This window comes from Sinocyclocheilus rhinocerous, unplaced genomic scaffold (assembly GCF_001515625.1).
Source record: "Sinocyclocheilus rhinocerous isolate Xijiao unplaced genomic scaffold, SAMN03320098_v1.1 scaffold663, whole genome shotgun sequence".
NCBI classification, from domain to species: Eukaryota; Metazoa; Chordata; class Actinopteri; order Cypriniformes; family Cyprinidae; genus Sinocyclocheilus; species Sinocyclocheilus rhinocerous.
Window position 1 is genome coordinate 97,940 of NW_015655996.1, and position 18,158 is coordinate 116,097.

The window sequence follows — 18,158 nt, forward strand, 5'->3', positions numbered from 1 at the left end:
AAATCGAGGGAACGAATTAGTAAATCGTGCGCACAATTTATAAATCGAGGGAACGAAATAGTAAATCGTGCACACGATTTAGCCTATTTTTTTCCTGCGTGCCATGTGTGGGGCTCCATAATATCTCACAAATCTGACTCTTTTTTTTTTTCCTGAATTGTAAGATAAGTCGCAATTACCTTTTTTCCCCCCACAGGTTTGGTTCTTGTAATTATTTGTGAAATTTACTAGCAATTTCTCAGTGAAAACTGTTTCCACACCAATTTTTTTCAGTGTACATAGGGCATGTTGTCACATGCCAAACATCTGTCCAAGAAACGTAATTAAAGATTTCCTAGAAAAGGGGCCATCTGTTTAGATATTATCCAGAATTCAGTGGAAAACCACAGCAGGAAGCAACTTTCAAAGATGCTCTCAAATCGAAACTTTCACGGTCGATTAACACTTTTTTTTTTTTCCTGACAGTTTGCCATTGTCAGGCATTTGTGAGTCTACAGTGTGTTGTTCTTTCAAATACTGTTTTCCAGCCCCCGCAGCAAAACTCTGTGCCAGTTGCACAATGCACAACCATCCAGAGCAAGCCAGATCCAAACCACCTCCTCCTCAGAGGTGCAGTGTTGCACTAGTGTGGGTGACATAGACCTGAAAAGTGATCGGCCATGAGGTAAATCCAGACTAACGTTAGGGATTAGGATCATTACATTGTTGACAGGTGGACCTGTGTCTCTGGGGGCATATCTAGTCATTCAGGTGGGCAGCGATAACTGCGTAAGACTAATTAACACAAATATCTAAAGTAGTCTGTCGTCATTCAGGTATAATCAGATCCCATTTAAGGTGTAAACTCATGATGAATTACTAATGACACACTTGATTTACTACTTGGTTTACAAAACTGTAGCAATAAAATAACAGGCTTGTCTTTATTGAACTTCCTTGTTCTTAAAGGGATAGCTATGGAAGCTTGTTTCCAACATGGCCTAAAAAATTAAAAGGATAATTGTGACTTTTTATCTCACAATTAACTTTTTTCACAGTTCTGAGTTTCTATCTCACTTTTTCCTCAGAATATAAACTCAGAATTCTGACTTTTCTCACAATTCTGACTTTTTTGTTTTACATCTCTCAATTTGTTTTTTTTTTTGTTTTACATCTCGCAATTTGTTTTTTTTCTGCCACAGAATAATTCATAATTTCATAATTCCGATCTCATAATTCTGACTTTTTGTCTCGCAACTGAGAGTTTATATCGTGTAACTGAGTTTTTATCTCACAATTCTGACTTTTTTCCTTCACAATTCTGAGTTTGGAAAAAAAAAAGTGGAAATGGGCTTCCATAGATAGTTCACCCAAAAATATGAATGAATGAATGAATGAATGAATGAGTGAATGAATAAATAAATAAATACATTCAGTCAGTCAGTCATCATTTACTCAATTCTGAGTTTGGGCTTCCATAGATAGTTCACCCAAAAATATGAATGAATGAATGAATGAATGAGTGAATGAATAAATAAATAAATACATTCAGTCAGTCAGTCATCATTTACTAACCCTCATGCCATTCCAAAACTTTCTTTCTTCTGCAGATCACAAAATATGACATTTTGAAGAACTGTTCATGGTGTCCAAAATACCAACAAATACAAAACAGCATGACATTTCTGAAAATATCTTTTTGTGTTTCAAAAAGAAAAAAAGTCGTACCGATTTGGAACTGCTTGAGGGTATGTACTGTAAATGATGACAGAATTGTGATTTTTGGGTGAACTGTACCTGCTATCCCTGCTTGGGTGAACTATCAATGTTTCCAAATTGTTAATGTAGCTCAATATTTGATTTGTGACAAAGTACTGAAGAGGCTTTTGGCCCAAAGATATTTTAATGTATGTGGGTGGCATTATGAATCAGTCTGTTAGGAATGCATCTGAATTTGATGTAAAATCATGCTTTATATTTACAAGCTGCCTAAGAAATATAAAAAGCAAAGAGAAGCAGCAGCACGTGTACTGAGCAGACCCCAAAATACTCTTCATTGTTTATAGATAAAAATGGACATTGTTGTTGGAATAACAGAACGCTTTAAGTTAACGGTAAAACCAGTTGGACAAGCTCTCTGACATCTTCCCCTGTAATCTAAAAATATATCAGCACTTGTGTTTGTGAATTCACGTTTCTGCAAGACCAAAACGTATTCATCCCTGGTTGCTTCACCTACATATCTACAGTACATTTAAAGGGGCCATATGATGCAGTTTGCATTAATCTGCTCATGTTAAATGGTATATTTAATTTCAGGGTGGCTTTGACAGCTTGTCACAAAGTGAGCGCCGAATTGACATCAGCTCAACAAATTGCAGTGAATTACCTGAATGCCAGGCTGATGTTCCAGTATGTCCATTAATCAATCATGTAAACTCTAATTCAAAAGCACTGTTGTCATGTTCAGTCATTATTTCATAGCAAAGAACATTCCTACATTTAATAGCACAAACTACAGTAATTGAGGAAAAATGAACACCTGTCTGAATTTGTCATGGTAAAAAAAAAACTTCATAGTAATAACTTTGGAGCTGTTGTTGCCAGAAACTCAAAGTAAAAAACTACCGTAACAATGTTTCCGAATGTCTATATATTTTACAACTTATAACTGTATATTTCATTAATCTCATCTGTCAAGCTCTAAAAAGGACAACAATTCTATAACAGTCCATAAATAAAAGTAGTCCAAATGCACTGTATATCAAGTCTACTGATAGGCTATATAATGGATTTTTAGGAGGAACAAAATGAAATTGAATTATTCAATGAAAATCTTCCTAACCACCGAAGCGCTGATCTCTAAAATTAAAGGGGTCATATGATGCTTTTTTAAAGATCATTATTTTGTGTATTTGGTGTAACAGAATATGTTGACATGCTTTAATGTTCAACAGTCTGCAAAGACTCATCAACATCATCACTCTGACATAGGATCTGTGCCTCACATAGGCTTGATGATACCGATCAATAAAAGCATCAAATTATGCAGAAGTGAATGAGTTCATCAAGTGAACAGGAAATAGGTCCGCGCTAAATAGAAGCTAACTTTTATATTCCGACATACTCAAAAACCTCTCTTTAAAACTTTAAGAGCAATATATATGAAAAGTTACAAAACTGTTTATATATATATATATACAGTGGGTACGGAACGTATTCAGACCCCCTTAAATTTTTCACTCTTTGTTATATTGCAGCCATTTGCTAAAATCATTTAAGTTAATTTTTTTTCCTCATTAATGTACACACAGCACCCCATATCTGTTGGCCACTTATCTATACAATCCACACGTTTAGGCCCTCAAGATGGCACTAACCAACAAAAGACAGAATATCATGATAGCAGGAGTTTTATTACACAGCTCAATAAACAACCAGAGCTAAATGCAAGTGTGTTAAAGACTCTCATTGATACAGTAAGTTGAATGACCGCTTAGGAAGTGGCAGGTCTCACTTTTAACAGATTAAGAAGCTATTGTCAGCTCTTCCGGTGTGTTCAGTACCCAACGCCATGCACTGGGTTTGATTGGTTTTATGCATCTGAATATCAAATTAATATTAAATACATAAGACAAATATAATTTGATTCCTGTTCGTACTGTACACTTTGTTTGACCTCAGTTTATTGTTCATATCAGTATGAACAATTAAGATCGTATCACCATAAGTGAAACCAGAATTTGTTCAGTTTCAATTCAGCATTACAGTATAGAGCAAAAGTATCACAAGAAGTCTATTTGTACAAACTCAGTCTAAACTAAAGGCAAACAATACAACAAAAAAATATTTAATTCATTTGATTCAATTAATCAGCTTTAGGAAAACTGTCAATATTCCAGACTATCAATATTCTAATCAATATTCAAATGAGATCTCTGCCTCTGTTTGAATTGCATTACAATGTCAGCTGACAAAAGAATCAAATATGACACCACAAACCAACACTTTGAAACACAACAAGTCACCCATTATTAAACTGTCAATGAGCACTGACAAACTGAAACACTGAAGCCTTCACAGCCATTCTGTCCTCTTATTCCCTGGATTAGACCAATGCAAAGCTCATTACATAATGAACGCCTATATCAGCACTTTCCACCCGCTAATATAATTAGACTGTAAAGCGCTGCTCTGATTCTGGGCCAGTGTGAGGCTACTTGATGGTCAAGTCAAAATCAAAAAGGTTAAAATCACACTTTACATCACAGTGCCTGTTAAGTGTATAATAATTAATTATAATAGCAGTGCACAGTGGTAACATACAGGCTACTTAATATGTAATTGTTTACAGCTGCAGTTCATTCATATTCACTCATATTGATTCATAGATTAGTGATTCTTTCCATATTTTTTAATATAACAAATAATACACTGTAATAAAGGGTGGCAAACATTTTACACACTGATTTAACAGTTGAACAGTTTTTTTTTTGGACAAAAAAACATTATTTTGCGCCACTTCAGAAACACCCTTGTCAAACTTATAAATAAAACATAACATAAAATATATATTTTTATTTAAATATTTTATAAATATAGATTTTCTTATCTACTTATAAAACTATACAAAAAGTGAAGTTTTCTTCAGGAGATATTTCTACCCTTATCTATCTATCTATCTATCTATATACCTATCTATTTACTTGAATAAATGCAGTTAAGTTAGGTGTTACCATATGAAGCACTCTGCATGTTCTTACTGGTAACTAATAACTATAACTATAACAACCATAGTAAAGTGGCTTAAATATGAAATATTTAAATTAAGCAGATTTAAATGTGAAATTTAATTAATTACACGCAGAATATGTAGTTCAGTCAAATCATTCAACAGAACATTTTGATCATATAAATGTACTGTCCTGTAATAAACCCTGTTAAGTAGCTACTTATGTAGGAATGCTATCTTTTTTTTCTTATTCAGACTCAGTCAAGAGCATTCAATGTTTTCGATATCTCAGAGCAGAATAGTAGCAGTTCTGCGCTTACCTGCTGTTCATAGGGCGATCATGAGCTCCTACAATCTCTCTTTAGTGATCGTGCTGGCAGGCTTGCTACATTGAACTGGCTGATTTCTGCTTTTCTTGCTTATGTAACCGATCACTCGCAAAGTTTAGTTGGTGTCTTGAGCAGATGTGCGTTCCTACAACTCTCAGATAAGTCAAATGCCTTCGGGCGATGGGCATCTCCTGTCCAACCGGTCTGTCTGTCGGTGGGCGTGGCTTTGACTGCTCAGCTCCTCCCATGTCAACTCCTCCCACTCTGCGCTCAATTTAATCTCATCCACCCGGTGTTGTGCCGAATTCTGCACCCCTGCCAGATTTTGCACCCCCTCGTTGAATTCGCTACCTGGTTGCCTAATCCTAACCACTCCCCCACACCCCTCGTTGAATTCGCTACCTGGTTGCCTAATCCTAACCCCTCCCCCACACCTACTCCTAAACCTACCAATACTAGGGGGTGCATAATCTGGCAGGGGGCAAATTTCAGCACTACACCGGTACTCAGCGTTCGGTCAGCGCTGCTGCTGCTGCTGTGATTCTGCTGTAGTTTCCATAATACATGAATGAATAATCTTGGATTAAAGATTGAAAGACTAAATTTGAAAGATTAAAAGCCTCAAATAATAAGTAAAAATGTATGAATTGGTCATAAAAAAAAATAATAATAATTTAATTTTAAATTATATATGTATGTATGTATGTGTATTCATATATTTGTTTAATTTATTTAATTTATATAATTTAATGTATTATTCACATTTTTATTACATTTAAATTTATTATTTATTAAAAATTTTTATATATTATTTACTCAAATTTTAACCACTATAAAATACATTTTTATTTATTCTTATTTTTTATTTAATTTTTAACAATTATAATCCCTCACCTTGTTTCAAATTTGTGAAGTAACTGCGCAGAAATCAAAGTCTGTGATTTCAAAGTCAAATTTGTGCTCAAAATGATCAAAATATTATAAGCGGGACATTAAAGAGAGAATTTGCATTGCCGTGCAACTGAAGTGTTTGGTACATTCCAGCTTTTCTCTGCGGTTTTGAGACAAAAAGTGTAAAAAGAATATACACACAAAAGCATATAATTTCACTGTGACAAAGTCTGAATCATGCAGTGTTCCCCTGATATTTATTGTTAATATTGCATCATTTATAATTTAGTGACTCATGTGACTTCAAGATGATAGATAGATAGATAGATAGATAGAATACAGACTACCTGTTTAAATGAATATACAGCTGGCAGTTATTTATGATCATCCTGTATGACTCTAAACTGCTTGTACTTGCTATCCAAACACATGACTGTACAGGTTCTGCTCTTGATCAAACACTGTAAAACCTGTTGAGATAAAGGCTACACATCATGCTCTTGAGTACTTTGTTTGCTGCATAGTGCGTCTTATTGAAATAGTAATAAAATGAATGATTACTAGGATACTGTGGAATTTCCTCTATTTAGCGACATTGCAGTGTTCCTAGTAGCCATGGAAAAACACAGCATCAGGACGTGGAATGGTATCATGACCAATAAAACATTTAGTATCAAAGGGTGTTTGCTATAAATCTTCTGATCTGGGCCAAACTATAAAAGTAATGATGACTAAAATATTTTTAATTGCCTAGTTTCTAATTTTTGCACCAAGGATCTACACTGTTCTGATTATACCAACTTATACTTAATATAGAAGAGGGCAAATTAAGCACACAAGCACTGCTACCAAATTTAAAGCCATTATAGAGTAATATTTCCAGGCATTTTCATTAACAGTTTCCGGATCCCTGTTGCTCCAGGATTCATGTGACTATAGAAAAGACAGCTAAAGGCAACACCAATGTCTGCTGCCTAATTTCTATAAGGAGAGAAGTGTTTAAAGTATTTAAGGATAAAACATTCAAGAAAATAAACAAGGTAAAACCAGACAAATGGGTGCTGAGAGGGAAAAGACTTACTTAAAATAGAATGTCTAAAAGTGAAAAAGCACAAGAGAAGTCAAACTGGCCTTTTTGAGTATAAATAACTTGACAAATCACATGAATTACTGAATAAATCATATACAAACTTTGTCCAAAACCCATTTTAGACGTTATGCTTGAGAACTCACTGTCATCACAACATTCTACATTTTACACGTTTCGTTTCTGTCAGCAACGGCCTAAGATTTCAATGGCATTTAAGTCCAGACTGAGGTTAGTGCATACCATTATGCCATAAAGAAAGCAATTAAATCAAATGAGGTTAGAGGTGGTGTACAGTACAAATAAGTCTTAAATATGACAATAATTCATGTGCACTCGAGGGGGGGAATGTATTTCAGTAAGGTTTCACAATGTTTCACCATGACAACTGGACTTTCTAAAAATTTCCCACAGTCATAGGCGGAGCATGTGTAAGGATGGCCACAGGGCCTTCTGGGCAAAAATGTCACTAAATTGGACAAAAATGCCCCTGCACAAACAAATTAAATCTATTACGTCTGTTGCTAACAAAGTGTAAATGAATAGAAAGTGTCGACTGCAGCATTAAATTAAGATTTGCTCATGTTGCACCGTATTTCATTTTAGGCGTTTTTACAGTGTTGCGCATTATAACCAATCACACACGATTCTGTTGAGTTTAGGAATGCAACGGCCAATCAGAGACGTTCAGATGAGTCATCGCTGAAACTAAGTAAGGATTCATTTCGCAGTGTAGGCAGTTTCAGTGATTATAACGATACTTTTGTTTTTTTGAGAGTGCGATAGATCAAAGTTAGTGATAATGTCATTTCTGTACATAATTTATTCGCCGTTTAAATAACCGTGGGAAGGAAACGTTTTTATACTGATCAATTTCTAATGTTTTAATTAAATTGTAATCACATTAAATGCAAATTCAGTTCCATTAAACATACTTTATTAGCCTACATGACACCCATGTCTGGTTCTTGCCTAAAAAGACAGGTTTATGATGTTTGTAGTTAATAGATTTGGCTGCTTTTAGCCTTACCCTGGAGTTGATTCACCCTCCGCCTATGCCCACAGTAATAAGAGCTCCACAAGTAAGTTCCACAAAAAAGTTGGTAAAAATGCATTTCAAAAACATCAGCCCCAAATGTTTCTGAACAATCAAGATACACTTAAAATGGAAATAAAATAATTGTATCAGTTGACAACAAACCAAACTGCATCTGCAAACAAATATGTGCTATACCTTTTCTTAGAACTATCTTCACTTTTCCTGTCATTTTTGCAATTATTTTGAACCAGCAGGTGTTCCTGTGATTTTTAGATATGACATATTTGTCCTTAGCAGAGTAATCACATATTGCATCAAATTAACTATATGTTCTACAAATTGTCCAATTTCTTCTTTGTCTCAGTTTTGTAAAGTATTTGTAAATCAAACCTAACAAACTTGATTTTTTTCTTTTTTTCCCCAGAAAAAGTGTGCTTGTCTGTCACTTGTTTAGATATTTTGTTATTTAATGCAATGACATTCATAATTTTTTTTAATGCTTTTTTGGGGGGCAACTGTAGGTCAGCTTTTCATTAATGCTTATGAGGTGTAAATTCTTGCCATATTCTGTATGACTATAAGCACCCTGATTTTCCATTATGCATCACACAAAGTACATTATATATGTCATTATAAATGTGTTTTATATCTTTCTCCTTCCAAATTTGGGCAGTTTGGCAAATAAAAATCCTTGTTTTCACACTATTATCAATGTTTAACTGGGTTTAAACATTTAACTGAATGACTTATGTAATGAATTAACTGCATCACATAACAATACAATAAACATATATAACAAAGGATTAAAGCAGGCGTGGCTAGAGGTGTTTGATAAGAAAAAGTAACCAAATACATCCTCCACTTTTTTATATCAAATTTTATTTCTCAGATAAAGAAACCCTGGCATCAAATGGCTCCTTAAATGAAATGAAATGAAATAAAATATTTAAAATAAAAAGATTCAACCACTTAAATAATATAGAGTATATATACATTTTCAATGCAAATCCTACCACCTCTGTGTTGTTTTACAAATTATCAAGACTTACCAGACTCCTTGACCTCATCGAACCTAAAGACATTGAGTTTATTGGACTGTGAAAACATGTGACTGCTTACATTCACAACTAGAGGAAAAAAGATGAAATAGGAGTTAAATATGATCTTATCCACATTGATTTATTACATTTTAGAAATCCTTTTGTATTAAGTGTATTGTAAGTAATTCCTAAAATTAAATTTCCCCAAATCACTGAAGACATTAGCCAATGTGTCATTTATTTAATAATGGCATTTTTAAATTATAATTAATTATGAAATTGCTTTTGTTAGGTCAAGATAATAACATAATTCACAAAGTTCCACTGTTCAGTGCATTTGTAGTGGTAAATGAGTGGATGAGAAAACAGGTAGATTTAATTACCAGGCAGCAAAATTAGCTCTTCTGGACATGAGTCATTAAAAATATTACACAAACTCATTATATCCTCCAATTATATTCAACTGGAATGAACGTTGTGGGATCATGACGTATAAACTAATTATGTCTTTAACGTTAATCAGCTTTTGTGATGGAAGTTTTTTTGCTCAGTTTTTAGGTGAATCACTTAAATTGTGTCAGAAAGCTTTGATATTTTATGTTATTCTTCATTTATAAATCTAATTTATACATTTTATATATATTTGGAATATACACACACATGTGTAATCAAATCAAATAAAAAAATATTCAAGCACTTAAATAATATAGAGTATATAAATGTATAGAGTATATATACATTTTCAGTGTAAATCCTACCAGCACTGTGTAAAACCGTGGCGAGGTTAAAATCATGTTATCAATGCTTTGCCGAGGTCACAGTGCTATAAAACTATAAAAAATTACAATTTAAAAAAGCTAGAGTGAGACACTGAGAGAAACAGAGACAGAGTCAGTTAAGTGCATGAAAAAAAAACATACAGGTGGTTTGTTTCTATGCAGTTACAATGAATGGGCACTGGAGCTTTCAAACTTCAAAAAGAACACCATAAAACAAATAAATGTTTGGAACAACATGAAGGTGAAAGATTACATACATTTTTAGATGAACTATTCCTTTAAGACCAACTTCAAGTTATTGATGAACTAAAATGGTTATTTTTTAAATGGAATAGGATCAAAGCACTGAGCCAAAGCACCTGTTATAAAACTAAAATTTGACTTTTTCAACTTTTCCACGGCCCATGATCAAGTGGCATGACATGACTCAAGCCATGTGCCCAGCAGACAGAAGGAAATCATGACTCAAAGATCAAACACGTTTGCCTGTGAGCATCTGAACCTAATAGAGGCACAATGACCTCTGCCAAATAATGTTTCTTTGGTCAGCTGAGAGACTAGCCGTGCCAGTTTAAAGGTAGATGGAAGGGGCTCGAAAACATATTCATAAGTCATCAAATGAACTCATTAAGTGAAGTCATAAGTGAAGGTGGCTTTTGATGGTGTAAAGGTCAGTAGTTTATTAATAAGACTGGTGAGCACTATGAACACTTACATGGATTATTTTAGGCAAGGACCACCACGCTGATGAGTTTGGGTTTTACAGGCCTGCTAGAGAATAAGGAGACAGTTGGCTTCTGATTACATGCTATAATACACACAGACACATGTATACACACATGCACACACCGGCAGATGCAAAAACACACACTGCTCAGTGGTAGCCAAATATTGTCAAAACAAGAGCCACAAGATGTAAAACTGAGATGAATGAATTAACATTTTATCTGTTTCTGGCCACTCTGTTGTTTACTAGTCGTTATACACTCTTTTGTACATATAAAGTGTTTATTCTCATAATTACACATGCATTTTTTGAATTTGTGACTTGCAATTGCAATTTTATTTATGTATTTTTTAAATTTTATTTTGTTGTTAAATGTTGTGGTATCACTGTTATTTTAAATGTTTGTTAATTTAATTAAATAAATGTATTTTATTCATTTATTTTTAAATGAATACATTTTTATTTTATTTTACTGTGCATTCATATGCATTCACTACTATTCAAAATTAATACTTTTATTCAGAATGGGCACATTAAATGGTTGAAAACTGACATTTATAATGTTACGAACAATTTATATTTTAAGCAAATACTGTTTTTTTTTTAACCTTTCTATTCATTAAAGAATCTTGAAAAAAAAGTATCGCAGTTTCCACAAAAATATTAAGCGACACAACATTGATAATAAGAAGTTTCTTGAGCAGCAAATCAGCATATTAGAATGATTTCTGAAGGATCATGTGACACTGAAGACTGGAGTAATGATGCTGAAAATTCAGCTTTGCCACCACAGGAATAAATAAAACATTAAAACATATAAAAAAAAATAGAAAATAATTCTTTAAATTGTAATAATATACTTTAGTTTTGATCAAATAAATGGGCATAAAAGACCTCTTTTAAAAACAGACAAAAAAATATTTCTGACCCCAAATTATTGATCGGTTATGTTTTGTTATGTTCTGCATTCTTTCCATGCATTTGACTTCTGGATTAATGTGCACACAGGCTCAGTTCTCTCTCCCTCTATTTATTCTAATCTGTGAGATTGAGCCATCATCATGGCCAGAAAGGGTCGACTGCATGTCAGGCTCACGCCAGCTGTCCAAAACTGAACAAGTGCACTGTCACGTGCTCTCCTCCGCTGTCAGTCATGTTTTATTGCCAAATCTGTACAACAGTACGTCTTACCCATCCCAACACTCTCCCAAAAGATTAGTCTTGCTTCCCAGTTACAGTTTTTGTAGTAACCTGATGTCAATTCTGGTTCGTTGAATACCTGTAAAACATTTGAATAATTTACATATTTCACAAATGCTTTTGAGAATAGATGATCAACCACTGTCTGTGGCATCAAAGAAAAGAATAAATGACTAATACATACAAGTCCATCCTCTACTGTAAAGGACAGCATTTATCTTCTCTTTAATGCTGCTATAAATCCAGGATTTTACAATTACCTACACAGCAAAATCCCCAGAGTTAAATCAACTCTGCTCAGAGTACATATTGTCCCAATCACAGAGTGTTAAAGTGACACTGAAGCAGAGTTACCACTGTTGAGGATTATGTGATACGTTTTCATGTCTAAAAGCCTGAGCAGTAGTTGTTCATCTTCAACATTGTTAACAGCGGGTTTTCTTTAATAATGCTCACTCATCAATTAATTAATTGCTTAATTATCCCATTAACTTTAACTCGGCTTCAGTGTTACTTTAACACTCTGTAGATTGGGACAATATGTACTCTGAGCAGAGTTGATTTAACTCTGGGGATTTTGCTGTGTAGATATTTGGGCTAACCAAATATCAAACCACTATGCTGAATCTGTCTACATCCATTAACATCATGGTCCTGCCGATGAACTCTGACCCCTTCTGCTTTAGGAGTGATTGAAGTCATTAACGGGGTCATGTTTGGTTGTGTGTGATGAAGGGCTTAAAAACCAGTGGTGTGCAAAAAACAGGAAGATTAAATGCAGCTTCTAATGAATCTCATCTCAATCTCCCAATGTGTTTTTGTTCATCTGTGCCCTTCTTTCTAGAACTTTTCACATCTGCGCACCTGGCACCGGTGAGATTTCCATCGACCACATCCGAAAACCCTCCAGCAAGTAGACCTGTCACGATAACAACTTTTTGTTGTGCGATATATTGCCCCAGAAATAATTGCGTTAAGCGATATTATTGTCATTTTAAAGACCATTTTATGCCACTGAATATATAATCATAATGAAACAGCATAATAATGCAAGAAGGCAATAGCATCTCAAAACAAACATCACTGATCACACACACACACACACACACTGCAATACACCATTAAATATAGCTTCTTCAGTTAAAATCATTATACAGTGTTACACCATTAACATGTAAATTAATCAAGGTACTTTTCAAAGTGGAAGGAAGCATTTGTACTTTTGAACAGCCTCTTCCAGTGAACTCTGACCTTGGAAGCACCAGTCCAACTTTTGTGTATTTTCAAAATACAAATTTTTAACACTAACAATTATTATTTTATGGCATTTTTAAAATTAAATTCATCAAATTATTTATATTAATCATTTTATTTATTATTCATTATAATTCATTTTTGAATGAATTTTAATTTAATTATCATTTTATTTTGCTTTTTGGCACATTGTTAGACCATGTGAAAAAGAGTCCTGTATTTATAAATCCAGGAGAATATTTAATGACTAAGATCTTTTCAACTTTTTATTTTCAAACTCCTTTACAATTTCGCAACCCTGGATTTTTACCTCTAAAATATCCCTGTTTGATCCTCAAGTTCATTTTCAGTCTGTTAAAACATCCCTTCAGTGTAGAAAAGCCAAGAGCAAAAAAACACCAGTAGAAACCAGCAGAAAACATCTTTTAGTTCCGTTCCTCTAGGTTATTTCACATGTACGATGAATCATGATGCATACATAACAGTTGGACTTTGTCCAGTGTTGGGTGTAAATCATAAATTGGCACATGTTGGCAGTATCGTTCTTCTATACTATAGATAGAGGGTGCTAGAGCACTGCTAAAAGAGTCCTGTTACCAGCTGCAAGATTCAAACAGCTTATTACTGGCTTTTTAAATAAACTAAGTATTAACTAACACAAAATATACATACAGACCCACAGACATGCATCAAATATAATAATACGTCAAGTTCTTATGGATCCAATATTAGGGTGACCATACGTGCCATTTTCCCAGGACACGTCCTGGCCAGGATTTCTATATTGCCTAAAATATCTAGGTTTTGGCTTTGTTTGTGTGTGCAGACCGATCGGTGTATGACATCAAAATACCTCGAGAGCATTTTGAAAGCATAAGGAACCGTCTGTATGGTATTTTGATGTCATACACCGATCGGTCTGCACACGCAAACAAAGCCAAAACCTAGATATTTTAGGCAATATAGAAATCCTGGCCAGGACTCGTCCTGGGAAAATGGCACGTATGGTCACCCTATCCAATACTGGAATCTAGGAAACTACCCATCCCTGATTACTCCACAAAAGTGCAACAACATCGCCCCGCCCTCAGTCAACACGGATTGGATAGTCTGTCCTCCTGGAGTTTCGGAAAACCCTGTGATTGGCGCGATAAGTTGTCACTCATTTCAGCGGGGAGTGTTTCGGATCCTGGGAGGAAGTGAATGATTCGCGTTTGCACTTGATGAGGGTAAATCATATTGTTTGGGAAATTAAGCGTGTATTCACCGAATTTTAGCCGCTAAATGAGATTAAACCGGTGGACGTACATTTTCTGTCACGGTATGGTTTAAAAGGATACTCGTTTTTGGACTCAGACTTCGTAGCTTTGGATCAACTTACGTTCACAGGAGGTTGGAGGAGGACACTCTTTGCTATTGTTCCAGCACACACGAGTGTGTGTGTTTGTGTATGTGTATATTAAATTGCCCTTTGGCTTTATGGCTACGAATTTTGAACCCATTTATGGACTCTCAGAGGATGAAGTAAGTACTGTTTTTACTAAACCATACCATCTTTAAACAGTGCATGCCTCCCACCATATTAATACTGTGTTTATTGTTTTTCAGAACCTGATTTCAGTTTTTATAAATTTCCATTGTGACAAATAAACAGGATCAATTTCATTAAGCCTATTAGAACTATTTTATTGTTACAAATATAAATATGAAGGTTAGTCAGTATTTAAATGCCAATACTGGCCATCAGCTTTTGCTTCCCACGTTTCCATACGATTCAATAGGATAGCTAGTGTTAGGAAATGTAAAGAAGTCATCAAATCTTAATATCTCCCAATTTAAATCATATACTAATCTAGTTTTAAGTCATCTAAGGCATAATGTGCTGCTTTTTATGATTGACAGCTCATCTGTCAAATATCAGGGGGACATGTCAAGATTTCTGGGTCTGTTTAATGCTCTACCATAATTGAGATGCTTTTGGATGTTGTTGTTATTGACATTGACAGTATAATTTGCTGAATGATGGATGATTTTGAGTCTGTGTTAGTAATTTAGAATTATTTGTATCAACACATTTATAGTTTTCATGATATTGCCTTGAAGCAACCATGTGGGCCAAAGATGAATGCATCATAAGCAAGATTTATCTGTAGTTGCTCGATGAAACCAGTGTTACGGTGTTTCTAATGATGTCACAACAGATTTTGTAGCAACCACCACACCGCGTTGTTTGTCATAATAACAGGGCCCCGGTGTAACCCCTGAAAATTCAGGTCAACTGTCTTGAGAGCTTGAAGACCGCCTTAGGAAGCAGGTGTTCGCCTATGATTCATTTGGATCCATGTTAATGTCTTTTTTTTAGTCATTACCGCTTCTGTTTCTGGCCTACTATATCTGTCTTTTAGTTTTTAATGCTGATGGTGATATAGTTCAAGGCCACATGTTTATAGGTGTAAATATCAGTGAAGTTTTTAAATTTTTTTTATGTAGGCTAGGCTTTGATATTTGAGTCTAAAGGAGATATATTAGTCATGTATTACTGTCCGTACAAGTTGGCAGGTACATATTTATGTCTGTATCATATTAAATTCGCCAGTCAGCAATTTCTACAAAGATATGTGACCTAGCACGTATAGCATACCAGGTTCTTAGGTGGAAAAGTACTGAAGAACTTTTAGTCCAAACCAAAAAGATGTTCATCAGCAGGCTAAATGGCAGATGATCAAAGTATGTTTGTGTTTGGATGTTAAACAGCAGGAGAAAGACTGAACATCCCTTGATTCACTATCTGAGGAAGTTCTCCTGATGCGTGTAAACTTGATTTGATTAAAGTGAGAAGGAAATGAAATTTCACCCTATCCATTCTCTAAATGCGTGTGTTATTGATCTTATTATGAATGATTCATCCATGCATGTTTTTGTTTTTGTTTTGACCTTGTAATTGTAAAATGTCAAAAAAAATAGACTGATGAAATAGACTTTTTTTCCTAGTGAACAGACAACTTAAGAGTCAACTTAAACTCATTTCTTTCAAAAGCCAATTTATCCAATTGACAAGCTTGCATTCAGATCTGCCTCCTTCTAATCAACAACTTATGGGTTGAACCAATTACTCACCCTCCTCTTTTATTTCTGGTAATACATTTCACTCAGATGTACATTGCCGAAGACACTACTTTTGTTATATCATGATTTGAAGTATCATTTTCTTGTCACATATTGATAAATTGGCTGATGTTTGCCATTTTGACATTATCAAATTGGGAAATAATCATGCCTGCTTGACTAATAACAGCGAAATCTGTAAATGGTTGGAGGCTGGCGATTTGCTGTGCTGTTTTCAAGTAGTAACGTTCCTTGGCGTCGGCACATTGTCACTTTTCTTAAGCATAGCGTTGTGGTCTGCTTAACTCTGTTGTATCTCTAAGGGTCTCTGTTGCTTGTCACTTATAATCACCAACTCTTATTGAGAATGGATAATATATTGAGTCTCTTTGTCACTGTAAAATTGCTGCAAAATTGGTGTTTACATGAACCAATTTTCGTCAGTCGTAATGAATTCAATCAAATTCCCTCCAAAGGACCATCATGTTGACGTGTTATCCCAAATCATCGCATGAAACACACAGACATGCACCACACACAGATGACATGCGTCGTTTTATTAGTATGTGACAGGCATCCATCAAGTTGCCTGGGACTCAGCCCTGTCAGCGGGTCTGTTTACCACACAACATTTTCTCAGTCCTGTGGGATCCCATCACTTGCTCCCTGAGTTCCTGTCTCTTTGCTGGGCTTGATCGTGCCTTTCTGCTCCTATAGATCTCAGTTCCTAAGACACTGTCTGTACACAGGAATGACAAGCTCTCCCATAGGAACAGTCTGTCAATTCCAATAGACCTCTTATTGACAGAACTCTTGTGGAATTTTAGACCCCATTTGTTTTATTTCTGTTGAGTTATCTTACAGATTTATTGGATAACCCTGTTTAGATTAGATATGCACAATTAATTGCTGACCAGTGTATATTATATATGCACTATACTGTTCAAAGTTTTGGTACGATTTTTAAAATGTTTTTTTTTGGAAGTCTCTACCTTCAACAAGGATGTTTATTTGATCAAAAATACAGTAAAAACATTAATATTGTGAAATATTATTGCAATTTAAAATAAGTGTTTACTATTTGAATTTATTTTGAAATGTAATTTATTCCTGTGATGACAAAGCCAAATTTTAAGCATTACTTCTTCATTGGCATCATTAGTGTTCAGTGTCATATGATCCTTCAGACATCATTCTAATATGCTGATTTGCTGCTCAAGAAACTTCTAGATTAAACTTCTAAAAACGTCTTTTTATTATCAATGTTGAAAACAGTTGTGCTGCTTAATGTTTGTCGAAGCAGTGATGCATTGTTTTGTTTTTTTGATGAATGGAAAGTTCAAAAGAACAACATTTATTTTAAATAGGAATCTTTTGTAACATTTTAAAAGCTTTTCTGTCACTTTCGACCAATGTTTCCTTGCTGAATCTTGAACGTACCAATCAAATCTCATGAGTGTATGAGTGCTCACTAGTTTCCATTCACATCAACCATGTTGTTGCATTTGGTCTCGGAATTTTCAATTGTTGGTCTATTTTGGCTCCATTGATGTTTTTGAACACAAAAGCATGATTAAACACAAAACACAATTTGAACACAAAAGCAAATTAAGGTACAGTGCATAAAGCATAAATTGCTTGATAATCTTCTGGGAGTGTCCAGTTAAAAAAAATTACCTTTACCTTCTGATTAGCTCATAGACTGTAATTTGGCCCGTGAGTGTGCTAAAATGCATCTGTTTTACATTGAGGGAGGACACGCAACATTTACTCGATTACGCACTCACTCTCAGCATCATGAGCGTGGAATGTGATACAGCGACATGCTGTCACATCATCTTCATTAAAAATACATGAGCTGTAGTTGCATCCGAATCATGTTTTCTCATTCCGTGTGACATGACTCTGTGCTGAGGTCCCAAGATGGAATTAGAAAACCCGGGAACCATCACACCACAGCCAAATGCCACAAAATCTACAGTTACTGTGTCAAATA

General features: G+C 34.7%; 2 protein-coding genes across 2 annotated transcripts in view; one reads left to right on the top strand and one right to left on the bottom strand.

Annotated features, from left to right (window-relative positions):
• The window catches only part of LOC107719077 (prolactin receptor-like), a 30,947-nt gene extending 25,647 nt beyond the window's left edge, over positions 1 to 5,300 (bottom strand). Inside the window, exon 1 of the mRNA XM_016526396.1 lies at positions 5,032 to 5,300. The gene's annotated coding sequence lies outside the window, so the exon portion shown is untranslated. The remainder of the gene's footprint in view (positions 1 to 5,031) is intronic.
• An 8,947-nt stretch (positions 5,301 to 14,247) lies between these two features.
• The window catches only part of LOC107719078 (E3 ubiquitin-protein ligase NEDD4-like), an 81,880-nt gene continuing 77,969 nt past the window's right edge, over positions 14,248 to 18,158 (top strand). The window contains exon 1 of the mRNA XM_016526397.1: positions 14,248 to 14,581. Within this exon, the coding sequence (XP_016381883.1) occupies positions 14,537 to 14,581 (45 nt within the window). The 5' untranslated portion in view covers positions 14,248 to 14,536. The remainder of the gene's footprint in view (positions 14,582 to 18,158) is intronic.